At 27.0% G+C, this 27,900-nt stretch overlaps 1 protein-coding gene across 1 annotated transcript in view; it reads right to left on the bottom strand.

The window, feature by feature from the left end:
* LOC141536795 (uncharacterized) overlaps positions 1–25,681 on the bottom strand; it is a 39,590-nt gene extending 13,909 nt beyond the window's left edge. The window contains exons 1-3 of the mRNA XM_074257534.1: positions 24,358–25,681; positions 6,833–7,106; positions 1,716–1,948 (exon numbers count right to left, since the gene is read on the bottom strand). Of these exons, the coding sequence (XP_074113635.1) occupies positions 1,716–1,948; positions 6,833–7,106; positions 24,358–25,410 (1,560 nt within the window). The 5' untranslated portion in view covers positions 25,411–25,681. The remainder of the gene's footprint in view (positions 1–1,715; positions 1,949–6,832; positions 7,107–24,357) is intronic.
* Between the last annotated feature and the right edge of the window lie 2,219 nt (positions 25,682–27,900).

The following is a 27,900-nucleotide window of genomic DNA, read 5'->3' as shown; positions in this document are numbered from 1 at the left end:
TTATTTATATCTTTAGAAATTTTTATTCTATTTTTTTGGCAGTTCGGAGAAGCTAATTTGCTTTATATTTAGCATCATCTTTGTTGGTGTTATTACTGAGTCATTCATTAGACATTAAGCTCAATCAAATGATAGTTGCAATAAAAAGTTATTTGAAATCTTCTTTTTGATTGTGTGAAGAAATTCTTTGAAGTTCAAAATTTTTAAAAGATAAAAGTAAAAAAACAATTTAATGTAAAAAATTTGAATATTTTTATTAAAGTGGAATTTTTTAATAAATTTAAAAAATAAATAAATAAACTTAAGGATTAAATTGAAAAGAAAATTAGGAAAACGGTTGACCCTGGCAACTTCCCGCTCAAAATTGCGCTTATTACGTTTTTGAACTCGAAGAATTCAAAAATATGAGTTCGATGTAGTTTTGAGCTCTCCGAGCTCAAAACTCTGATAGAAGTTTAATAAAACACTATTTTTTGAATTTTCAAACCGCAATAACTTTTGAATGAATGAACCGATTTTCACGCGATTGGCGGCATTCGACGCAGTTTTTCAAATTCTATGATACATTGTTAAACACAAATTGATAAGACCGAAAATTTCTGTGTAATTCGAAAAAAACGCTTTTATTCGATTTCTTTCGTCAACGATAACTCACGAACGAATCAACCGATTTTGACTGGCTTGGTGGCGATCGACGTGGTTTTTCGATGTTAACAGCTGATTAGTTTTTGGAATTGATCGATCGAGCCGTTTAAAAGTTATTCAAAAAAAAACTTGATTTGAAAAAATTTTTTTTCGTAGTTTTTTTAAGATTCCTCAAAATCTACCGGTCGGAATCGGTCCAAATTATATTCAAAATCTAAGTTTGGTCAAGCTCTTTCAAATGACACCAACCGGCATTTTTTTTGTAAAATTACATAAAAAGTATTATTTTTTATAAGACTTAATGTTTAATCTGAAATTTTAAAAGCTCAATATTTTTTGACTGATTTTTTTGAGCTTTTCAAAAATTTAGTGGGCTTATTATCTGACCATAATTTACTAAAATGTTAAATTTTATCAAATTCTGAATGATAAATCTCTCATTTAAATTCACCAAATTTTTTTTTTTCTATTTTTGCGAAAAGTACATTGCGATTTGTCATAAAATGAAAAACGAGTGATAAAAAAAAAAAAAAAAAAAAAACAAGTTGATTATCTTGTAAAGTAAAAGACAAACGACGGATCAAAATACATAAATAAATTATTAGTTTAAATAAATCGAGCGGGGAAAAAAAAATAGTAATCTGTACAGACTATTAAATAGTAACACATGTGTAACCAGTCACGTGAAAATCTAAGATAAAATGTATGTATATCAGTAGCGGATCAGTAAAGCAATCATCCGCACTATTGAACCTCGAGAGATAGGATTTATCGGATACCTGAGATCCGAGAAATGTCTTCCGCAATCTTAGAGGGGATCTATGAGATTGTAAGTAACCGATCACTGATTGTAACGTCCGCTTTACTTGTATAGTGTCTATATGTGTTTATCTGTTTATGTACTGGGCGCTGGGCTTTATTTAACGCATCGATAGATTTATGCGCGCTGAATTTAAAGATATCTTTGGTGTGCTCTGCTCATTTGCGATAAAAATCAAATTGATAAATTGATCAGGCAAATTAATAACTAAAAATTTTTTTTTTTTTTAATAAATGATCAAAATACTTACGTAAAAGTACAGTTCAACTTTGTGGAACTGTTTGGGTACACATGTAAGCGATTCGGATCTACAGCATCCAGTGTCGTCGGAGCATCTGTGAAGAATCGCGCAATGTGGAATGTAAGTCGTCGAGGGGCTTGGATAGACATCTCTCACGGGTATAACTCTCGCACGTGGCCACTGACAGCTACCTTCCCGTGATACTTTCATCGCGTGCTGAAGGGCTTCTCTTATTTCAGCAGCTGCAATCATCGCCAATTAAATATTTATCTTATTCATACTTATTTGTCTTTTTTTTGAAATTTTATTTTGGACGCTATGGTAAAAAGAACAAAATATTTTTTTAGGTTGAACTTATATAAATTGGATTGAGAGGTTTATATTTACTGAGCTCAATATTTATGCCTGTCTTGTCATATTGTTTGAAGTTTAAATTGTTGAGCAGTGATGGGAAAACTTTTATTGTAATTAAGCTTTAAAGATTTCATTAGTTGACCTGATTTTGTCATATTTGTCCATTTTTTTATGATAAATAGCATGAAATATAAGTGAAATCTTAGAATTTTTGTATAAACAAGATAAATTTTTAAAGGAATGTTTTATAGAGAAAAGAAAATAGCAATATGCATCAACATTCTGTAGAAAACCCAGTTTCATTTTTTATAAAATTATGATACTTTCTACACTGGAAGAAAAAATTTCTTTTTAAAAAAATTAACGATGTTCACGGAAAAAATACGTTGTAAAATTTATAGATAAGTTTGTAAAATTTACAAAATTCTATCAACAAGTCGACTTATGTAATATTTACAGAACTATGTTATTTTTACGTGGTAAATTCTGTTATTATAAATCTCTAAATTTAATAAATTTAGTCTGTAATAATAATATAACTTTTCCTGTTATTATTACTGGAAGATTATTGTAATTAATTAAAAAGCATTACTTGAGTCAGCATCATTGCAAACTAATCTATATCACGGTTTTGAATTTTTTCAAAAATTTTAATTTTTCTGATTTTTTACAGTGTACTTCAAGACAAATTATTTTTTTATAATCAGTAAAAAAAAATTTCTTCACATATGATAAAAATTTTAAATTTACTATTAACAGATTATTATATAGATTTTTAATCAATAATCAAACATAATTTTAATTCAAGAAGTTACTCTCCAACGATCACATAATATTCTTATAGCCCTGAATAAAAAAAAAAGTATTGAGACAAAGAAAAAAGTATTGAAAAGTATCGGATTTACTAGAAAACCAATACTTTTTTCTTTGTCTTAATACTTTTTTATTAATTCGGAAGATTTCATAGAATTAATCTGTAAATTTTACAAAAAAAATACGTAGTTTTCACGTAAACTCACAAGTAATAATTACATATTTTTTCTGTAAATTTTAAAGAATATATACTGTGGAAATTTTGAAGAATATTTTCTGTAAATTTTACACAGCCGTTTCTTCCGTGTGGAAAATTAAAGATTAGAAAAATAAAAATTTAGATTGTTAACTAATTATTATTAAAAATATCGAAAATTGATGGAATTTGAAACATAAGTAAATTATGGTAGACAATAATTTTACTGTCAAAAAATTATTCTATTGCAATTTTCAAAATATATTATTAAAAGATTGATTCGAATATAAAGTTTCACTTTCTTGCTAATGTCATGACTAGTAACTACTATCTGTAATCTATATAATTAAGAGAATAAAGAAAATTTTGCCCCTGGCATATGTAAATGTCAAAATAGATTTTTATTAGTCAAAATTATTATAACTCGAAAGATCAACCTAACTTGTACTTTTTCAATAGCTTTTCATCAATAGTTCATTTATTACAATAGTCCAGTCAAATTAAACTAAAAATTAGGGGTGAGGTTACAAATTTACACACGGAAAAAACGACCGTATAAAATTTACAGAAAATAATCTTCAAAATTTTCACAGTATATATTTTTTAAAATTAACAGAAAAAATATGTAGTTATTACTTGTGAGTTTACGTGAAAACTACGTATTTTTTTGTAAAATTTACAGATAAATTCTATGAAATCTCTCTGATTAAAAAAAAGTATTGAGACAAAGAAAAGAGTATTGGTTTTCTAGTCAATCCGATACTTTTCAATACTTTTTTCTTTGTCTCAATACTTTTTTTTATTCAGGGCTATAAGAATATTATGTGATCGTTGCAGAGTAACTTCTTGAATTAAAATTATGTTTGATTATTGATTAAAAATGTAAATAATAATCTGTTAATAGTAAATTTAAAATTTTTATCATATGTGAAGAAATTTTTTTTTACTGACTATAAAATAATAATTTGTCTTGAAGTACACTGTAAAAAATCAGAAAAATTAAAATTTTTGAAAAAATTCAAAACCGTGATATAAATTAGTTTACAATGATGCTGACTCAAGTAATGCTTTTTAATTAATTACAATAAATTTCCAGTAATAATAACAGAAAAAGTTATATTATAATTACAGACTGAATTTATTAAATTTAGAGATTTATAATAACAGAATTTACCACGTAAAAATAACATCGTACTGTAAATATTACATGAGTCGACTTATAGATAGAATTTTGTAAATTTTACATACTTTTCTATAAATTTTACAACGTATTTTTTCCGTGCAATAGTAAAATCTTTAAAATTTTTTTCTACAAAACTACAATTGACATCTCAACATATAATTTAATTTTTGAAAAGCAACCCATTAAAATCAACTTATTAATTTGATCTTTACTGAGTAATAAGTCATGAAAAATCACTTAAGCAAATTGTTAACTGTAAAAAATGTCAGTAGGTGTAGGCAGTGCATTCAGATGTTGATAATATATTCTTGTCTATATTGTTGATTTCTTGATATGATGAAAGTTCACGAGGGCAATGACTATTGCCGTAATAATAATAACATAACCAACACAAGTATGTAATATGACTAGTTGCAGTCACAATTTATAATACATAGTAAAAGATAGGTCTGTCTCTCTATTATCTACCTCTGACTGTGACTCTCTGATGTTATACACTAGTACAACTAATGAAATAGCTGTTATTAATTTAACAGTACTTGTACATGATGGTGAGCATAAGCCAAGTTATGGGAACCATCATTTATACTTTTAAACTTTTAATTTTCAATTCAACTTGTAACTTGTGGTGTAATGTATAGAACTGCACGCTTAACTCTCACAACATTAAATATTGCTCAAAGTGGAGAAAGAGGGTTGGGTGAAATAGAAGCTGTAAGCTGCAGTAAGTCTTTAGCAGTACGTGTCAATCATCCTGTGAGATCAGACGGGTCAGATAAGCGGAATGGTTATGAGTTATGATACAATCGCTATAAATGTGATATGCTGTTACACTCAATCTGCAATCTACACATTCATTCATTCATAATAATACAATATAACATATATACGTATATATGTGTAATGTAACCAAAGATTAAATGTAATTTAATGTTGTTTATTGTAACGCTTTGTACTTTTTCAAATTATCATTGTTTGAAGAGATTACTCTTTTTATCTTGGATCTTATCTTTTTATTAACTAGGAAAATGCCGCGTAAGTTATTAATTTTTTTTTGTTTTACCCATTTAATCTTAGTGAGTAAAACAACATTTTTTTAAATATAACTCTAAGTTTGTAAATTGAGACTCTGAATTATTATTTTCTTAGATTCATTTTTTTTAACTTCCCGCTAAGAAAATTGAAAATTTTCAAAAATCGGGAAGTTGTTGTTTTTACCCCGTTTTCCGAAAATCGAGTTTTCATCAGATCTTGACGTTTTGAGGTCCTAGGAAGCTTCCCTGAATATTCCCGCGATGGTGTCTGTATGTCTGTATGTATGTATGTGTGTGTGTGTATGTATGTAAACCTCTCATAACTTTTGAACGGCTTAGCCGATTTGATCGCGGTTAGTGTCATTTGAAAGGGCTTGACCAAACTTAGATTTTGAATACAATTTGGACCGATTTCGACTGGTAGATTTTGAGGAATCTTAAAAAAACTACGAAAAAAAATTTTTTCAAATCAAGTTTTTTTTTAATAACTTTTAAACGGCTTGATCGATCAATTCCAAACACGAATTAGCTCTTAACATCGAAAAACCACGTCGATCGCCACCAAGCCGGTCAAAATCGTTTGATTCGTTCGTGAGTTATCGTTGACGAAAGAAATCGAATAAAAGCGTTTTTTTCGAATTACACCGAAACTTCCGGTCTTATCAATTTGTGTTTAAAAATGTATCATAGAATTTGAAAAACTGCGTCGAATGCCGCCAACCGCGTGAAAATCGGTTCATTCATTCAAAAGTTATTGCGGTTTGAAAATTCAAAAAATAGTGTTTTATTAAACTTCTATTAGAGTTTTGAGCTCGGAGAGCTCAAAACTACATCGAACTCATATTTTTGAGCTCTTTGAGTTCAAAAACGTAATAAGCGCAATTTTGAGAGCTTAATTACGGAAGTTGTGGGAAGTTGCCGGGATGGCCTTCAGGGTCAACCGTTTTTTTAATTTTTTTTAAGTATAAAAAAGATAAGATCTAGAAAGTTTCTGTCAATTCTTTAAAAAAATTGTCTCCAATTTTTAACCCGATAGTAGTTTCTTATAATTGCAAATCTGTACATTAAATAAAATGATCTTGACATCATTATAAAGAAATTATTTGGATTTGATAAAAATAATCTACATTGTATAATTATAACTACATCTAATCTTTAATATTTGTAAACAAAAATTGTTATTAATAGATGTTTTTAATTTCACCACCAAGATTTCATAAGAGTATTGTTGATATTTACTGACTAATTAAAGAAAAATATATTTTTTGAACCTAGTAAAATAATAATCTGATTAAAAAAATTTTTTTAATTTGTCAAAATTGTGAGTTTGAATCTTACCATCAATAAAATTCCACATACATATTTTTATACAAGTTATAAAAATATTTTCCTTGAGTCGATTGCGTTTAACATTAAAACAATTCCAACTTTCCCAAAAAAATAAAATATTTTGACAAGTAATTATAAAAAGTGACTGATTTATTTGTCCGAAAGTATAAAAAACGGATCATTAGTAAATAATAGAGTAAATGATTAGGAAACTTACATTTACCACTTTTATTGGCATTGTTGTTACCCGGCAAACTTTTAATCTCTTTAACCGGAACTTTGTGAGTGCCATGGGATGTAGTACTGGAGCTGGAGCTCGTGGGATCCGAGAATCGTGAATCTCTGCGCTCGTAAGTCTGCCCGGTAATGACAGGCCTTGAAGCTGAAGCTAAAGCGGTAGTGCTAACAGCTGCCGTGCTCATCATTGTGGTACTTTTAGGTGCAGAAATTGTAATCGGAGCGGATGTTTCTTCCTCCTCCTCCGGCTCCTCCTTCAAATAAATTACAAACGAATACGTTAATTTAAACAATCTTATTCATTCGCGTCACAACTTTTAAATCTGTTACCCCTTGTATCAACATCCTCAATACTAAAGTGTTCATAAATAATGACAGTAACATCGGTAATTGTTTCATTTCACTGTCTTTAGTATTTTAACCTTGAAAATGGTATTTTAAATTTTTATTAACAGTCATGGATTATTTTTCTTGAAGTTGATTTAAAATGCAAGGATTGAGAAAAAAATTGTCAAAAATATCTACACAGAAAAAAATGTTTACTTGAAACAAGAAAATATTTTTCTTCCTAATTATTTTCCTGAGCAAAAAATAATTTTTTTTTGCCACAAGAAATTTCACTTATTCCAACAAAATTAATTTTCTTGCTTTAAGAAATACGTGTCTTGATCCAAGAAAATTTATTTAAGTCAAGAAAATTTTTTTGTTTTGAGAAAATTCAGCCTCTTGTTTCAAAAAATTTAGTTCGTGATAGAAGTAAATTTTCTTGCCTTGAGAAAATTTCTCTCTTGCTTCAAAAAATTAAATATAAAGATAGAAATAAATTTTCATTAATATTTTTATTGATTAACATGTCAAATGGGAAGATCAAATAATATTGAATCATTTTTTTTATTCAATATTTATAATTGCACGCTAAAATAATATGAAATGGGTATCAAATATTAAAAAGAAAAATTTTCTCGAGGTGAGAAAATTTTTTTCTCAGCTGAAGTAGGTGGCACTGCTTCCCTAAAGTATCTAAAAACCTTGATCAAACAAAAATTTATTGTATCAAGTATTGATGATAATTTGAATTTAAAAAAAATTACTTCCACCAAGAATAGAATTTCAGGCACCCGAAAATTTTCTTGAGCCAAGAATTTTGTTCTTCACTCAAGAAATTTTTCTTTTTCTGAAATAACGAAAATTCATTTTGTAGTATGAAAATAAGACTAGTATTTATTTCTACTCTTAAAAAAAGATATCTTTTATTGATAAATATTTGAACTCACTCATTTTATCACGATAATGTATAATTTTTTTGGAAATATTTCGACACCCTCCTTTTGATCATTCCTGTGATCTAAATAGCTCTTCTACTTAAAAAACGACGTTGAAAAAAATTTCGAAAGTAGTTTTTCAAAATAACTTTTAGAAAAATTAATTATTTTGTAACAAATTTCTTCTTGAGCTTAAAAAACTCCATCGATTGCTGTAAATTGCATCGAAATCGTTTGATTTATTTGAAAGACATCTACTTATTAAAAAATTAACAAAACTTGGTTTTTTATAATTTAATTTAAATAATAAAATTAATTTTTTTGTCAATCATTCTATACTTATTTCAAATTAATTGAAATTTATTTTTACTTTCTACTTTCTTTTTTTATGAAATCTTGTTTTTGAGTATTTAAAACTATTATTTATTATTATGATGATCCTGGGCAGGAAAAAGTTATCAAACAATTGAATTGTCATCAATGTAACATGTGTGTAAATTTTTAAAGCAATCAGTCGATAAAAAGGACGTCGAAAGATTCTGCGATAGATACATACAAGTCAAGTTAATAAAAGCGTGTTAGTAGAAAAAAAATGATAAGAAAAAAACCTTGTTACACATAAATGAATTTTTACGACAGATTTGTTAATAAAATAATGACTAATATCTTAATAAAAAATAAAAGTCAGTAAAATTTTTTTCTGATGGTAGTAATAAATAAAACAAACACAAGACGGATGATTGGATGATTTATTAATAAATAGAATAAAGAAAAAAATGTATATTTACATTAGACTGACAGTTGTAATGATAAAGGAGAGAAGAAAAGCCTTAGAATGAAATGAATGAGTCATACATTGTAAATTTATAATTCGATAATTTATCGGAGGCGTCTGGCGATTGCGAAAAAAAAACCCAAGTGTCGTCAACCAAAGCAAAAGACACTATTAGTATTAAATTAAAATAGTATCTTGTGTGTATAGTAGCATTATACATAACAGTAATTATAGAGATTTTATTCGAGCGATTAAAGGTCAAGTGTGACACCAGATACTGCCCGAGAAGAATAAAGAGTGTTTGAGTTTGCATGATACGAGCAAAAAAGCTCTCGAGTCAATTTAAAACTTTGAACCCTCTACTATGCTCGCAAACTCCCATTATACATCTGTATACTTAATAATATGAAGGAGTGACTTTTAAAATGGCCGATTGATTCACTGATTTACGAGGTAGGACTTATTCCGCGGCGAGTCAAAGGCTCACAGATGTCAGCGGATTATTATTCTGCGGGCTCTGATTGAGATTTAGTTTTTGTTAATGAATTCATTTTAATGAATGAATGCTTACTTCTTTTTTTATAGTGCAGTTTTGTGGGCGATATTTTTATGGGTCGATTAACGATAATTTATTATGTAATTTTCTGTTACTTAAATTTATGGAATACTTTACTCATGTCATAAAAATTAAAAATAAAATAAAAAAAAAGGGTCTGAATTCTCACAGAATCTGAAAACTACCGCGCTCAGGAATCGAACCCACTTTCTTACACTCCATTTGTCACACTACCTAATTCAATAATGTTTGATTAAAATCTACATCCAAGAGAATTTATAATTATCAATCTTTAATTGTAAAATGAACGATTCATTTTTCTGCTTCATTATCAATAATATAGATGTTAATGATTTTTTATACGAAATGGAGTAACATCCAAAATTTGAAGCTTTCTTTAGCAAAATAAAGCTTAAAACTTCTATTATAGTATTAACAAACACTGATAGAAAAGTTAACTTGATTCAAGAAAAAAAATCAAGAGAGGCAAGAAATTTTTCTTGAGCCGAGAATTTTTTCTTTTCAAGGAAAAAATACGTTGTAAAATTTATAGAAAAGTATGTAAAATTTACAAAATTTTATCTATAAGTCGACTCATGTAATATTTACAGAACTTAATAGATTATTTTTACGTGGTAAATTCTGTTATTATAAATCTGTAAATTTAATAAATTGAGTCTGTAATTATAATATAACTTTTTCTGTCATTATTACTGGAAATTTATTGTAATGAATTAAAAAGCATTACTTGAGTCAGCATCATTGCAAACTAATTTATATCACGGTTTTGAATTTTTTCAAAAATTTTAATTTTTCTGATTTTTTACAGTGTACTTCAAGACAAATTATTTTTTTATAATCAGTAAAAAAAAATTTCTTCACATATTATAAAAATTTTAAATTTACTATTAACAGATTATTATTTACATTTTTAATCAATGAATTTTTTTTTTCTGTGCACCATCAAATACAAAAAATTTTCAAGCCTGAAGAACCAAGATCAAAGAACGTTCAATAAATTGCAGAAAAAATTTCTTAATGCTTCATTTTTCTCAACAGCCATAAATTCATATTCATATATGTGTTGAAGTACACGTGTGTAGTTGCAGTTGGCAACGGGTAAAATATCAAGAGGCATATTAGTTGGTTAAACAGACAGGTCTTGATACTTTTTTATTTAGAGTTCTTCATGACGGAACGAGAACGAGAGTAAATGGACCACCCAATCTGTCTTTTTTTATTGTCAAAAATTATAAAGTTTTTTGGTGCATGAGTACTCGAAATTAAGGGGCCAATTTGGGGATTTTCGGAACTCCAGTGACAACGGAGGGTATGTTAATGGTTACAAGTTAATTTTCATATTCAAAATCAGTAATCAGATAAATTTTTAAATGAAGAATAAGACTAAGATTAAGGATGAGTATAAGGTCGGGGTTACACTTTTATTTAGGCTTATAAGTATACTAGCCATTGCATCTCTGTCAGGACGAGGATGAGGATGAGAAGGAAGATAGTCTGGATCTTTGTACTTGTCTTGAGGCGTACCGATTGCAACCTGGATAGTATGTACGATTATGGCCCACCCACGAAGTTCAGAGTACGTTACACGATTTTATATCTGTTTTATTTTTAAATAAGTTTATTGGGTTCAACTAATGGGTAGTTTTTTTTTCTTAGAAATTTTAACCAATTGAGATTATTTTCACGGAATTTTAATTAGATCAAGTCTTATGATTTTTAGGAGTTTTTAGATAAAATTGAAATCTCAATTAAAATCTAACTATTGCATTTGTCCTCTTGATGAAATTTTTGCTGTTTTCCGACTTTGGTCGAAAGATCGCAAAATGTACGATATTATTCGTCTTGTTACATAAATACCGTTCATCCGACAATTGTTCCAAAGTTGTCCCAAAAATGTCCTAAAATTGTCCCAAAAATGGTCAATAAATGTTTTATCCATCAATTCCTAGCCAAATTTACAGCTGTGCAAAAATAAATTTTTTTTTCTTAAAAATTGTCGTAAAATTGAAGAATTATTCTGAAAATTTTTTAAAAAATACTTAAAATTGACAAAAATTACTTAAAGGCACTATTTTAAAATTTCTGTTTATTTCTAAGATGTCCCAAAATTGTCCCAAATTGTGTCACGTTTGGATGTCCCAAGCTTGGGACAATTTTTTTTACACGGTTATCTAGGATTCAAGAGTTCAAATTTTGAAGAAAAAAAGTTTCTTGAATCAAGATTGTTTTTCTATCAGTGTAGAAATAACTAATCAATTGTTATTTAAACGATTAATAGTCACATATTTATTTTCTATAGGGAGCTTTTTAATTAATTGTAGAAAGCTGATAAAAAATAATCAGGTCATTAGATTATGTTTTGTAAAAGTTATCGTGTCACCAAGTTTTGTATAGCAGAAAAGTGACATGACAGGTTTTTTGGATCTATACATTTATTTATTGTTATTTAATAATGCCAAAGTTCTTATCAAAAAGGAATAAACATAAAATTTTATAAAAAAAATTGATTTAAATTCAAAGATGAACAAAATCGGTCAATTACTTTAGAAGCAATAAAAATAATGAATTCACTTGATGCATAGAATTTTTGCTAGTGTTTAAATTCAAATTGTCGGCAAACAGACACTAGACTAGAATCTAAATTATAATTTTTTATTAACATAAATTTGATAGAAGATTCAGTAAATTGTTTTCAAAAAGTAGTATAAATTTTATAGTTAAATATATAACTACCATGCGGTCGTAGCAGTTGTAATTTTTAGTCTAGTGATTTATTGATCCCACAAAAAGTAGCAGTAATAATAATCAATATTATTAATATTTAAAAACGTATCCATAAAAACTTATACAAAGAACAATCACAATTATAATAATATAAGAATTGTCTATTTGTCGTCGTTTGATATGTCGTTGGATTAGTTATGGTCACCGTGCCACTGTAAATTCTCTATTGCATGTTACTATTCCATCCTGCTCTTTAACCTTCTTAACTCTATCCTCTTTTTCCTCCTACACACTACATCTCTTTGTTTTTCCTCTTCCTTTTATTCTATATTCTATTCCACCGCAGAAGTATTATAGTATGAGTACAAGTAGACGCGCCTCGATCATAGCAAGTAGCAAATATAGCAGACAGCCTGGCAGCACCAGGGACCAAATGCAGTCTCATTCTTGGAATAACTTACATTTTCGTACTTCCAGATCACACACGAAGAAACCTTTTTGCGGGTAGAATATTCAGACAATGAAAAACGTTTTATTATTCCGACGGTGATGACACCTTGGTGAGTTTTTTTCTAGTGACTGTTTGCCGACAATTTAAATTTAAACACTTGCAAAAATTCTATACATCAAGTGAATTCATTATTTTTATTACTTCTAAAGTAATTGACCGATTTTTTTCATCTTTGAATTTAAATCAATTTTTTTATAAAATTTTATGTTTATTACTTTTTGATAAGAACTTTGTGACACGATACCTTTTATACAAAACTTGGTGACACGATAACTTTTACAAAACATGATCTAATGACCTACAAATTTAATTAAAACGCGATTAAATGTAGTTATTTGATAATTCATTGCTTTAGCTCAGTTCATATTAAATCTTGTTATATTTATGAATTTTGTTATTTATGGCGTCTTGATTTTCTTGGATTGATTTTGATAAAAAATTTTGATGTTTGACGCACTTTTGAACAAAATCTAAAAGATGAAAAATAATTAATCATGATAATTATCTTTAAGCGGCTACTTTAGGGGCTTAACATATTGTTTCTCCTTTTCTGATATTTTTGGTATAATTAAAAATTGTTTTTGTATTTTTAAAAATAATTTCTCTAATCATTTTTTTATAATTTGTTGATAAAAACCTACACGATTTTCCTTTATTAATAAATAATTAACTATTAATAAATAATTAACAATTTGATTGTCATCATTGATTTTTCAATAATGAAAATCAACGTCATTGATTGTTTGATTAATATCAAATTATCTTTAATGTCACTGAAAGAACAAATTTCTTTTGAAAAAAATGAGCAATTTTGTAATAAAAAATTAATTTGTTGAAAATTTTAAACAATTTTGATTTTTTTCAGCTGAAAATAACAACGCCCATTTTTTTTTAAATAAATTTTATTGTCTCGGTATACTTCAGAAAATATCAAAGAAATATTTTTTGATATTTTCTCAAAAATAACTGAATTTAGATAGGTTTTTTTAAATTTGTTTGATCGAGTTAGCTTATTAATAGTATATATAATTTCACAATTATATCGTGACGCCAAACTTGTGTTAAACACTCATTGCAATAATAATAATTATTATTATATATTCCTAATACAGACTAAGCTGTACTACTAAAAATGTAAGATGTAAGATGGGTTTATTGCCGTTTCTTAGAACCAACATTATACGCACTAGCACCCATCGACATGCAAAGCTGTCAGAAGCTCACCACATTCACATTTCATTTCTATCCGCTCACTCGTATTGTTCAATACGGGCACAGTGTAGTCAATGTAATGAAATATATAATAACGTATTGCAATGGAACTCCAATGCATACAATACCCAGTAGTCAGAGTACAGAGTTAAAGTTGAGAGACGCATCAGTGCAGCGGAATGCGATTATTCAGCGTCTCGTTAAATTAAGGACAGCCGATTGATTGTTTATCATTTTTTTTATTTTCTTTAATTATTTATATTTTCACGATTTATAACCAAGTACATCTATTTTTAGGGCTCTATTTAATACGCCCAATTGAGAGTGTTTTTGATAGAGACATACAGAGGTCGAGGGTTAATGCTAATTTTATTTTTATCGTGTATATATGCTATGAATCACTAAATACCATCTACAGTTTCCTTCTTATTCGGAGAAATTTATATTTATGGATGATATGATTTCATTACTAACAAGTGGGGGATTTTTCTATGAAGTATATGTATAAAAACTTTTTCAAAATTTCTTCAAAATTTCAAAATTTTTTCAAAAGATTATTCAGGGATGGTAATAGTTACAATCCTGATTTTAGTCAACAACAACTGAATAATAATTAAATTATTATATAAAATGGTAATCACACGGAAAAAACAACTGTGTAAAATTTACAAAAAACAATCTTCAAAATTTCCACAGTATATATTCATTAAAATTTACAGAAAAAATATGTAATTATTACTTGTGAGTTTACGTGAAATCTACGTATTTTTTTGTAAAATTTACAGATAAATTCTATGAAATCTCCCTGATTAGAAAAAAAAGTATTGAGACAAAGAAAAAAGTATTGGTTTTCTAGTCAATCCGATACTTTTCAATACTTTTTTCTTTGTTTCAATACTTTTTTTTTATTCAGGGCTATAAGAATATTATGTGATCGTTGCAGAGTAACTTCTTGAATTAAAATTATGTTTGATTATTGATTAAAAATCTAAATAATAATCTGTTAATAGTAAATTTAAAATTTTTATCATATGTGAAGAAATTTTTTTTTACTGATTATAAAAAAATAATTTGTCTTGAAGTACACTGTAAAAAATCAGAAAAATTAAAATTTTTGAAAAAATTCAAAACCGTGATATAAATTAGTTTGCAATGATGCTGACTCAAGTAATGCTTTTTAATTAATTACAATAAATTTCCAGTAATAATAACAGAAAAGGTTATATTATAATTACAGACTGAATTTATTAAATTTAGAGATTTATAATAACAGAATTTACCACGTAAAAATAATCTATTAAGTTCTGTAAATATTACATAAGTCGACTTATAGATAGAATTTTGTAAATTTTACAAACTTTTCTATAAATTTTACAACGTATTTTTTCCGTGTGTATTTATGTAAAATATTTTCTTGCAGGTCACTTATAAATATTAATTCTATAAACTTTCATTACATATACATAGATTTTTTTCGGCTTATTTCTTTGGGTAATTACAGAAAAGCGATCGGTATTCACAACGTCGATACTCAACGAAATGTGCGAGGTATATTCAACATAGACTATAGAATCAAGCGTGTGGGCACGTATGCATCATTCATGACTCCGGTGCAGTTGAATAAAAAAGCACCCCGACGAAAATGAATAAGAAATATAAAATATAAAATGTAGACTCGTAAGAATAAGAATAAGAATAAGAATAAGAATGAGAAGATTAACAAAACAATTTGTCCGCCCGCTCTTTTTAACAATGTGTCAAAGATATGCAATCAGCATTTCAGTTAAGATATTTTTTATCCACCATAATAATATTGTCGTATATATAAATATATATTTTAAAAAATTTACAACTTTACGTTTATTGTGTTTATAAATATAAAATATAAACACAAATGTTAATTATTTCCGTATCCATATTTATTGATGCGTAGGTCGTCTAGGCGCCGTAATTATTCTAATTTATCATTGCCTTTTATTTTTATTTATTTTATCAATGTCGACATCTAAGCGATTACAATTAATAGAATAATCAGTTTTTTTAATTTATCTGATTCTTGGAAATAATTATAATATTTTAAAGGCAATTATTCATTTTTAACTCCGTGAATATTTTAAATGCAATTTGGTTGTATTTGATCATAATTTATCATAAAAATATATTTTTTCATAATATCGTATTTGAATTTATGGAAAATTGTTTTTTTTTTTAATTTAAAACGATTAATCTTAGGTTTTGAATTAATAATCGAAAATTTTTAATTTTATTCTTTGATGAAATATTTTTCTAAGAAATAGAAAATGTTGCAACTGTACCCGTGTAAAAAAAAATTGTCCCAAGCTTCGGACATCTAAACGTGACACAATTTGGGACAATTTTGGGACATCTTAGAAATAAACAGAAATTTTAATATAGTGCCTTTACGTAATTTTTCGTCGATTTTAAGTATATTTTTGAAAATTTTCGGAATACTTCAATTTTATGACAATTTTACTATAATTTTAAACGTTTATTGAATGATTTAAGAAAAAATAATTTATTTTTGCACAGCTGTAGATTTGTCTAGAAATTGATGGATAAAACATTTATTGACCATTTTTGGGACAGTTTAAGTACAATTTTGGGAAAATTTTAGGACATTTTTGGGACATTTCAAAAATATTTTTAGAACTTTTTAAAAATATTTTTAAGACAATTTTAAACGTTTTTCAAATGATTTTAAGAAAGACAATTTATTTTTGCATGGTTATATATTTATCGTAAGATTAATGGATGAAAATTTTTAGGACAATTTTGGGACTTTTTTGGAATAAATTTAGGACATTTTTGGGATTTTCCGTCCATGGATATTTTTTCCGAGGATATAAAATCATAGAACCAAAATTACAGGTGAAATGTTGAAGATACAAAAAAATGATAAAAATTTTTTTATAGAAAATTTTATTTTCTACAAAAAAGGTCATCAATTTTCTCAAATCTCTACTAATTTACGGTATAAAACTTTTTTTTTTAAAAAAAAAAGTTTCGATAAAAAATTCTTGATTCAAAACACGTGATTCTCTTAAAAATAATTTTTCTTAATTCAATTATTTTTTTTTCCCCATCAAATTATCAACTCTTAATAATCAATAGCTAATCGACATTAATTAATTAAAAAAAATCTCAAATAAATTAATTAAATTTTTTTTTGAAAGAGATAAACCTGTAACTAATAATTACCAAACATAAATACCGTATATCCCAACCAGTTTGAGCTAAAAACTAAAAACATAAATTCAGCACATAGATAATAATTAATGTAATTATTTTCGCATGATTAAATCCAAATACACTTATCCAGACTCTACACACCGACATAAACATATAAAAGTGTAAAAGTCATACACTGTCCGGGAGTAATGGAGCAAAGCTGGGGAATTTTGCTCTAATTGATTTCGCAATCGCCTCTGGTATGGGTATTTTGAGATAGCAGCTAATACATGCCACATTTATATTAATTAAACAGCCGAAGTTAAGTCGATCCGCGTCCACGTGGCAATTGATTTAAATAAATAATCAATCGCTTAATTTTAATTTAATCGATTTTATTTTAATTGACTTTTTAACTATTTTTGAAAAAATAAAATAAATGTCGGAATTATTGAATACGTCAAAATTGTGTGAATAATTTGTAAACTGGTGTTATTTAAGCTGTAATTTAACAACAGCACATTAGATACATTCGAATCCCATAAATATCCATCAGCGGGATGAATGCTAATGCTTAGACTCATTAAAATTAATCTCTGCTCGTAAACGTCGTACCGCCTGATGCCCTAAGGCCACTTCTTCTCGCATAGTATTTATTTATTCCTTACATACATATATACATGTTTAACACGATATCTGTTGTTACGCAGAGCTTAGTTTTTTCAAAATACTTAAACTTGTACACATACAAGCCAATAGACCAATTTAAGTTCCCGCTAAGTACTATACGGCAATTTAAATACATGCTCGTTCTATTTAATATTTAGCAAAGTGCCAAATGTTAATTTATAAATATATGCTTTTTTTTTGGGACATTAAAAATAGTTTATGGTTTCGGATATTTTTTTATTTTAATGGTGACTGTATTTGGAGTTACGATTAAATTTACCTGAGTGGAGAGAAATTGTTTTTTATTAGTTAGTTCAGCTAGGCGATATGGGAGGTCAAAGAAATTAAATTGCTATTGATTTATAGCCAAAGAAATTTGACGATTTTATTTTGCACGCCGCTAGCGTGAATTTTAAATTTCTGAATGATGCATGTTTTGATTGCTTGTTGATAATTTATTTTATTATGATTATAAACTGATTTTTTGACTGTAAATTTTGTAGAAATCTTTGCAAGCTTGATAACTTTAAACTCATATTTACAATTTATTAAATTATTTTTTTATTAGGTTCGTAATATCCAGAAAGAGAATTCTAATAGAAATTATGGTCTAAATTAACTACGTAAAATTGTGATCAATGAAAAAAAATTTTTTTTTTAATCTTTAGAATTCGAAGTTAATTTTTTAGATATTCAAAAAACTCAGAGCTATTGTTAAGAATTTGCAGAATCGTTGAAATAAATGAAACGGTAAAATTTTATCAAATAAATGAAAAAAATGTGTAATTTTTGGTCTAAAAGACTAAAACACAATTAGATACAAAAATTAAAGCTTATTTCTATGAGCTTTAAAGTGCATTTTGCATCAGAAATTCGATTTCATTACATTAAAAAGATAGTTCAAAAAGAACTAATAAAATTCTAGAGTTTGTATTTTTTTTTTAATTTCTTTGACAATTTTACATTTAAAAATTTATGATGTTACATTTTAAAAATGCCTAAAAAAGCAGAAATGATCTGAAGTTTTACGGTGTCACATTGCAAATTTGAAAATCTAGAATTATCAAATTGAAGACGTTGAAAGTCTGGTCTTGCTAAGAGAAAAAAATTTTTTTTTTTTTAAATGAGCGATATTGTAATAAAAAATCAATTTGTTTAAAATTTTAAACAATTTTATTTTTTTAGCAGAAGAAATTAAATTTTTCTTACAATAATTTTTGTGGTGAAAAAAAGTTATCTAGATTTGGAAAAACATAATTTCGGATGAAGATTAGCAAGTTGTCTATCTAAAATTGTTTTTTTTTTTTAATCAAAAAAATTGTAAGAAAATTTTCTATTTCCTCTAATTTTTACCAAATTTATTTCTTGTCATAACATTGCCCATTTTTTTAAACGAAATTTTTTATCTCAATATGGATTAATATATTATAATTGTAATTTTTTTCTATCAAATTCTTTAAAAACACATTTTTTTTCATATAAAACCTATTTTAATGGTAATATTTGTTGTTATAATTTACTATAACGTTATTGCAAGATGGAGTACGATAATATGATGTAATAATCGCAGTTTTTAGATTCTCTAACTTTTAAAATCTACATTCGTTCTTACGTATTTAATATTGACTGATTATTTATAACGAAGCAAAGTGAAAATTCTCAACAAATTTATAGAATGTGTAGTATTTATATTAACAATTTGATAGCTAATAAATTATCTACGATTACTTAAAGTATTTATTAGTTGTTACATAAACTAACGGCTTGAATAATTGCAGACTGTAGTGTGTTGATGTGAAACTTGATGTTTTTTAAATTATTTGCAGGGACAATCGTTTTTAAAATTTTTTTAAACATAAATAATCTAAATTCTAAGAAAAGGGTCAACGCTTCCTTGTTAATAAAAAAATAAGTAGTCAATGAAACATACAAATATTTTATTTAATAGCAATCAGAATAAGTATCTTCTAACTGATTAATTAATAACAAAAATACTAAATTCGTAGAAGTCAATATGATAAAAGGTTGATTATTTTTGTTTACCAAATATGAATATCTGTGTTTATATTTTATATTTAATAATGATGTAATTATTAAAATTAATAACGTTAATATTCAAATTGATAAAAATTATCTATCAGCTTTCGGCTTCTATGCATACACGCATATATTATGAGATAAATTAATATTTTTAATTTTTTGGATTAGAATAAGTAATAATACCCGTCATCGAAGATGTGAAAGTTTCTTTGAAATATAAATAATATATTTATTATTTTAAACTTCCCGCTAAGAAAATTGAAAATTTTCAAAAATCGGGAAGTTATTGTTTTTACCCCGTTTTCTGAAAATCGAGTTTTCATCAGATCTTGCGTTTTGAGGTCCTAGGAAGCTTCCCTGATTATTCCCGCGATGGTGTCTGTATGTCTGTATGTATGTATGTGTGTGTGTATGTATGTAAACCTCTCATAACTTTTGAACGGCTTGGCCGATTTGATCGCGGTTGGTGTCATTTGAAAGGGCTTGACCAAACTTAGATTTTGAATACAATTTGGACCGATTTCGACCGGTAGATTTTGAGGAATCTTAAAAAAACTACGAAAAAAAATTTTTTCAAATCAAGTTTTTTTTTAATAACTTTTAAACGGCTCGATCGATCAATTTCAAACACGAATCAGCTCTTAACATCAAAAAACCACGTCGATCGCCACCAAGCCGGTCAAAATCGGTTGATTCGTTCGTGAGTTATCGTTGACGAAAGAAATCGAATAAAAGCGTTTTTTTTTAATTACACCGAAACTTCCGGTCTTATAAATTTGTGTTTAAAAATGTATCATAGAATTTGAAAAACTGCGTCGAATGCCACCAACCGCGTGAAAATCGGTTCATTTATTCAAAAGTTATTGCGGTTTGAAAATTCAAAAAATAGTGTTTTATTAAACTTCTATCAGACTTTTGAGCTCGGAGAGCTCAAAACTACATGAAAATTATATTTTTGAGTTCTTTGAGTTCAAAAACGTATTAAGCGCAATTTTGAGCAGGGATAGCCTTCAGGGTCAACCGTTTTCCTTATTTTTTTTTTCTAAATAATAATGACAATGCGTAAAATGGTAGTTTAAATTTGCCAAATAATAAAAATTTCGTTTTAATGTCAAAAATGTCCCAAAGTAAATTTACCATGAAATTTATTACTTTTTATTGTAAAAGTTCCCGTCAAATTCAAAACGTGACAATATCTCGAACTCTATAAAAATTTACGACCGATATTATGTTTAATACAAATAAAAAAAAATTGACAAATAGAGAAAAAGTAAAAGTTAATTCTGTGAAAAAATTTAACATAGTCGACTATTGTCGACGCAGTAGGTCCTAAATCCCTCGGGAGATTGCCGAGTCATGCGTTTTAAATTTGATTTGCATCAAATCGAATTTCAAATCTAACTTATAATGTTATATATGTTTTACTATTTTGGTATTTAATTTTATATTCGTTTTAGCGTAACTAATTGATTAATTTTTCGATGTACAAGTATAAAATTCAAGACGATTTACTTTTATGAATTAAAATTATTAAGCCCTAAAATTTTATAATAAAAAGAGATATTTTTTAAATTAAATTATACTATTTCGAAAAATTTTATTTTTAATGTCCAAAAAGAACTTTTGATCGTTGTATTAAAAATTAATTTTTTTTCTAGTTAGGCACAATAAGTCAAGTCGTAAAATTAATGTTAAAAATTTTTAAATTATAAATTTTGACATTAATTTTAAAGCTTTCAATGGTAACAAAAAATATAAAATTGCCAAAAATCATTAACAAAAAAAAAAGTTTGATTTTCTAAAAAATGTCAAATTTTTAATAAAAATTTTTTCTATTAAAAAATTGACATAAAAAAAAATTTTTTTATTTGTTCTATTTTTAATAAACTTTTTAAATTTTTTCTCACTAAAATATTTTTGATTAAAAAAAAATAATGTTCAAAAATTGAAGTTCAAATTAACGATGAGCCACAGTTATAAAAACAATTATTAAAAGAGTAGTATAAATATCTCAATAAAAGATTAAAAGGTTAATAATATAAAATTGAGTATAAAGTATATCGTATTCCATAAATCTGGAATTTAAAATATCAAAACATATAATAATAATATTAAAGTAACTTTAAAATGTTATCACGGAGTCACAGTGTCTGAAGAACACATCTGGTGTGGCTTGTTGTCTTGTCGGCACGTCTTTATCCAAAAGAGGTTTAAAAAACGTCTAAAACAGCAACAAAATAAAAATAATAACAGCTAAAGCGAGCGAGGGAGGGCAAATTTTTTAGCAGACGCGTAATGAGTCGGATCCTTTGACGATAAAATTGAAATAAGACATCCATCAGCCAGAATTGGATGAAAGTAAGTATAAGGGGAGATTAAAATTCAAATAATATTTTTTATTCCTTTTCTTAATCAACGAATTTGTTTTATCTAACGCTTATTGCTTCTTGCGTTTTACTTTTGATATATTTATAGTTATTTTATTATATTTATATTTTATATTTTATACATTTATACATCTACACATTGATACGTTGCACTGAGTGGAGGCGCGAGTTATCTTTACCGAAGCTTTTAAAAAAGCATTTATAAATTTTTATAACCGTGAATATGTCGTGATCGCGTGTCACGAGTGCATTTCACCCGAAACCAGACATATATCTTTTTGGACATCCAATTTGCTAACACGTCACGCTCAAGGTGTTGGATTTTTATTTTCTCCAGCTTGTAAAATAGTCCAAAATATTAGAAATTTTTTTTCTTATTTTTTATTTATGAATTATTTATTTTTTTTTTTTTAGTCTTAAAGAGCCTACAGTCATTTACAGATAATAGAGTTGTCGTTTATGGATTTTATACCAGCCATTATCGTTACTTTGACATTATGATATGGTAACGAGCTGAGAAAATTTTTCCTTTTATTAAAAACCACTTTGACATTATTTTTATTAGCTGATAGTCCAACTAGAAATGTACTTTAGATGTTTTTTTTATTTTAATTTTACTACTTTTTGTAAAATAATCCATTTTTTTCTCATAAAAATCATTTTAATTTTCTTTAGAAAATTCTCAAAGTTTAGTACATGTTTTTATTGATTTTCCACTTGGATCTATGTTTAATTTGGAAAAATTTATTGTTTGAAAAATTAAAAAATCTCCACTATTAACTTCAAAATTTTTAATCAGAATTCTAAAGAAAACTCTAAAAACTTTTTTATTCTTTCTTTATTTAAAAAAAAAAAAAAATTTTATTATCAACGAAATTTCTAATTAAATTTCTAAAAAAAAACCCCCGAAATTTTTTTTACTTTTTTTCAACACAGAAAAAAAAATTTCTTGAACCAAGGAAATTATAAGGAAGACTGAAATTATTTTGGAGCAAGAAGAAATTTTCTGAGCATACAAAAATTTAACTTCGTTCGAAAATTTTCAGTCTTTCTTAAGATTTTCTTGGTTTAAAAAAATTTACGCTTGACTCAAGACTCTTTTTGTGTAGTTGAATTTCTATCAAATTTTTTAAAACTACATTTTTTTTCATATAAAACCTACTTTAATGGCGTTCAGAAGTTATTTTAATAAGAACCAGTACAGGTTTAATAGTTTTTATTTTTTTTAATTTTTAAATTCAATTTTTTTCCAATAATGTAAATTTTTTTTCGTAAGTAAACGTTTTTTGCAATAATAATATCAAAAAATTATAAACTTTTCATAGCAAAAAATTCATTACTATATTATTTTATATTTATTACTATAGTTTAATATGAATTTTGAATTATCAGATTTTTTTTATAAATTACTTCTTTTTATTGCTTTAATTTTTATTCTGTCATTATAGTAAAGCTTAAGATATATTCTATTTCGTCTATAAAAAAACTCCACAAAGATCAATTTACTTTTTTTTTCTGTCATTAATTTTTGTTAAAAAATTAAAAAATTTTGATAATAAATTTATTAGAAAATCAAAAAAAAAAAAACAATTTCAAGGATCAAAGTCGTGAGACAAAAATTTTTTTGTACGAGATTAGAAGTCTCTAATTTTTTTTTTTTTTTTTTTCAAATAAATTATAAAAAATTGCATTAAAATTTTTTTTTTTAATTTCTGCAAGTTAGAGTCTTTGTTTAGTCTTCTACTATCAAATTTTTTTATTAATTTAAATTAATGACAGTACACTTGATTAATCTATAAAAAAAAAAAAAAGTCTTAAAAATTTTCTAATGTCTGTAAATTTCAGTTCCATTAATTTCCCAAAATTACCACAACAAAACCATATTCAAGCCTAACATCACCAACTTAAACTCTCCGATCGAAACCACAAAAATTTCCAATCCCAAAAAAATTTCCCGTGAATCACCTCCAAGATTTACAACCTGAAGCACATCCTGTTGACTCCAACCCAGAACTAACTCTTCACCCCTGTGCCACCTTTCCCCCCACAACTATATAAATCCAAATACCCTGAAGATATCGTCTGTGGCCATAAAACCCGCGACCTCTTGGTAACCCGAGCCGTCTCTCAATAATCCGAAAGGAAATAAATCCACTTACCCCATTATCTGATTGTAAATTCCTCCTATCGTAATCCTCATCGCGCACTCGAATTTTCAAGGGCTTTTCCCTGAAATTCGAATTTTTGAATCCTTTTTCCCTTCTAAACTCTTCACTGGAACTGACACTCCTCACCTCCTTTCTCACCACCCCCCTGCTCCCATTAACATTAATATTTCTATAGTCGCGCTTAGCACCCTTGTAAAAATAATTATCATCCATTTTGATAAAATCTTTATCATCAAAACTTTTCTCCTCTTCATCGTCATCTTCTTCTTCATCATCGGCGTCATCAGCCTCCTTCCAAATATCTTCTTCCTCGTTATCCTCCTCCTCCTTGTCAACCTCCTTATCCTTATCATGGACAAAATTAACATTATTGTTATTACCCGTTAGATTGTGCTTCTTTTTGTGCTCCCTGTCAAACTCGAACTCCTCTTCGGAGTCATAGTCCGCGAATTTCCTCCCAGTCTGTCTCCGCACCGCGTAACCCTTTCTGAAACCAAAAGAAGGCCTCCTCTTTACGAAATCTTTCCTGTGCCTTCTAGGAATCTCCAATTCCTCTACTTTAAAATTACGATTACGATTATGATTATGATTACGATTATAATTGTAATCCTCGTCGTAATAATCCGGCTCGAAATTCCTCTCGCGGACAAAAAATCTCCTACGATTCAACCTTGAACCGCGATAATTCGCGAACCGCGAATGATCCCGGAACCGGCGACGTCGCGGTCTCACTTCGTAATCTTCGTAGTTGTAATCTTCTTCTAAGGAATCGTAGTCCTCTGGATAGTCGGAGTCCTCGTAGAGCTCCTCGTAGGCGAGAGTGTCCTCGTAGAGAGGAGGAGATTTTTTTCCCTCGTGTTGTGAGTTCGCATTGTGCCGGTGGGAGACCGAATTAAAGGAGGAGGAAGAGGGTGAGTAGTGCCGATGACGGTGACGCCGGGGAAGGACCTCGGTGTGATGATACCGAGCGTGGGTGTCGATTATCACGGAGGAGAGGAGGACTATTAAGAGTGATATTATTGGTGATAGCCGATAATTATTCATGGCGAGTTTAACCTTATCATTTATGAGTTTTTAGTGTCTAGGTTACATCCTAGTAATTTTTTAATGATTTTTTTTTATTACAATTTTTTTTTTGAAAATTTAGTTGCGCGGGAAATTTATAAAATTGGTATTTTTTAATTTTATATTATTCACTGCACTGATTTTTGAAACGAGAATTTACGTAGCACTTTTGTGATAAAATTGATATGGATGAAGACTTGTACTCTTACTCAAGACACTTGGAGTGTGTTATGGATGTGTGGATGTGTTAACGCGGACTGAATGTCGCGGGTGACTGAATCCGCGTCGAGTCTCAAGCTCTCTGGACACCGCGAATAACATCGCGCATGCGTGGTAGAGCATCCTCCTCCCTCTTAACCAACCCTGTCATTGTCTAGTTTGGAAATTTTTTTAAATAAAATTTTTAGAAAAGAATATAGAATTTTTGAGGTAATCGAGTTTTTTCTAGAATTCATTTGGGGCAGAAAAAATTCAAAAAATTTGAAAAATTCCAAGCGAAATTTTTTTTTTAAATAAATTTCATTTACTTTAAAATTTAACCAAGTTAACATTTTTTTTTTATAGTTTAAATTGGTAAATGTTTAATTTTACAGTCACCTGATTTTTTTTTTTTTTGAGTAAAAAATCAAAAAATTTATATTTTAAATCAATTTTCTTTTATTTTAATTTATGAAGGATTTTAAATACTACTCATGAAAATTTATAAAATATTTATTTTAAATCGATAAATTAATTTTGAAGTTTTTAATTTTGATCAAAATTGTATTCCGAAAATTATTGATAAAATTTGTCTATAAGTTTACTGATTTTTGACTTGTTTTTTCACTAATTTTACGGGTAAAAAAAAAAATTTAGAAAAAAAATGATCGAAAACAGTTGTTTTATCTTAACTACTTTTAAAAAAATTTTTTTAATTGAAAAATTCACATTTTTGAATTTTTTTTTTTTTTAATTATTGTATTATACTTTGTAAGATATCTGAAAAAAAAGACATGTAATTATTATTCAAGAAAAATTCCAATTATATGGGTTGAATTGTTATGAACCGTGGAAATTATCAATACCAATACTAAAATTATTTAATTATAAAATAATTTTGAAAACTTATTAAAATTACATTTTATTTTACTACACGGAAAGAATAAGATGACACTGGATATCATCCCAGATTATACTGAGTGAAAAAAATTTTTAAATAGTAGCTAGAATAATCCAGATTATAATGAATATAATCCAGATTATAATGAGTATAATCCAGATTATAATGAGTGCAATCCAGATTATAATGAGTATAATCCAGATATCACACACTATAATCTAGATTTTTCTAGCTACTATCTGAAATTTTTTTCACCACAGATATCACTGAGTATAATCTGGGATGATATCTAGTGTCATCTTGTACTTTCCGTGTACTATCAATCAAAATTTCTATAAAAAATATTCACTAAATTTATAAACTTGAAAAAAAATTTTTTTGGTTATTGAATTTTATGTCTCGGTTGTATTAACTCTAGTTATTTACCAAAATTTTTTTATTAAATTTCAAAATTTACAAATTTATTGTACTATCTCCAATATTTAAACATGTTTAAAGTTATTAAGTTTTCTATCATAATTATTAAAAGTTCACGAAAGATTAAAATTTTTTATGAATAGTTTTATGATTTTCTTAACCAAAATTTTAAATAAGTTGGAAATTTCTTATTCGAAGAAAAATGCAGTCTCCAATAATTAAATAATGGTAATCTTCATAAATAATATTAAAATATATCACTTTACGGAAATTTCAAATTTCTAATTTATTAAATAACTTTGTTATTAAAATTTCATTTTTCAAATCATTAAAAAATTTTTTTTTCTACTAATAATACTTATTTTCAATAAAATGTTTATAAATTTATAAAATTCCGAATTTTTCTTAATACTTCGTACTAAAGAAAGCTCTAATTTCTTTTTTATCAATCTATAGTCAAAAATTTTTCAAATCTCTACATGATTTACTAAATAAATAATTACATTCTTAAAAAATCCGATTCAGAATTTTAAGACCGAATATGAGTCATAATTTCTTCTCCTGATAATTCATAATAAAAAAAAAAAAAAAAAAAAAATAATAATAATAACTAGACTAATCCAATTAAAAAACTTAATCTCACGATAAAGACGTTGAATCGGATGAATATTTACTCTGACCTTCGACATTTCTGGCTGACCTCGTATCCTAGCGGCTAAGAATAATAACCTAGTAATATAACATTGTATATTTTTAATTGCACTTTTTGTAGCATAAATTCAGAAATAAATTCTGAAGTTAACTGCAAGAATAACATATATAAAAATAAATAATAAATTATTTTATCAAATGCAATTGAACGACATGAAATTTGTCAGAGTAAATATTTTTTACAAATAATTGGCGTATTATTATTCTTATTGGACATGAGCATGATGTGATTTATAAAACAA

Source organism: Cotesia typhae, unplaced genomic scaffold (genome assembly GCF_013202065.1).
Source record: "Cotesia typhae breed Kobodo isofemale line unplaced genomic scaffold, CoteBio_Ctyphae scaffold_45, whole genome shotgun sequence".
NCBI lineage: Eukaryota > Metazoa > Arthropoda > Insecta > Hymenoptera > Braconidae > Cotesia > Cotesia typhae.
This window is presented reverse-complemented; position numbering and strand designations above follow the sequence as displayed.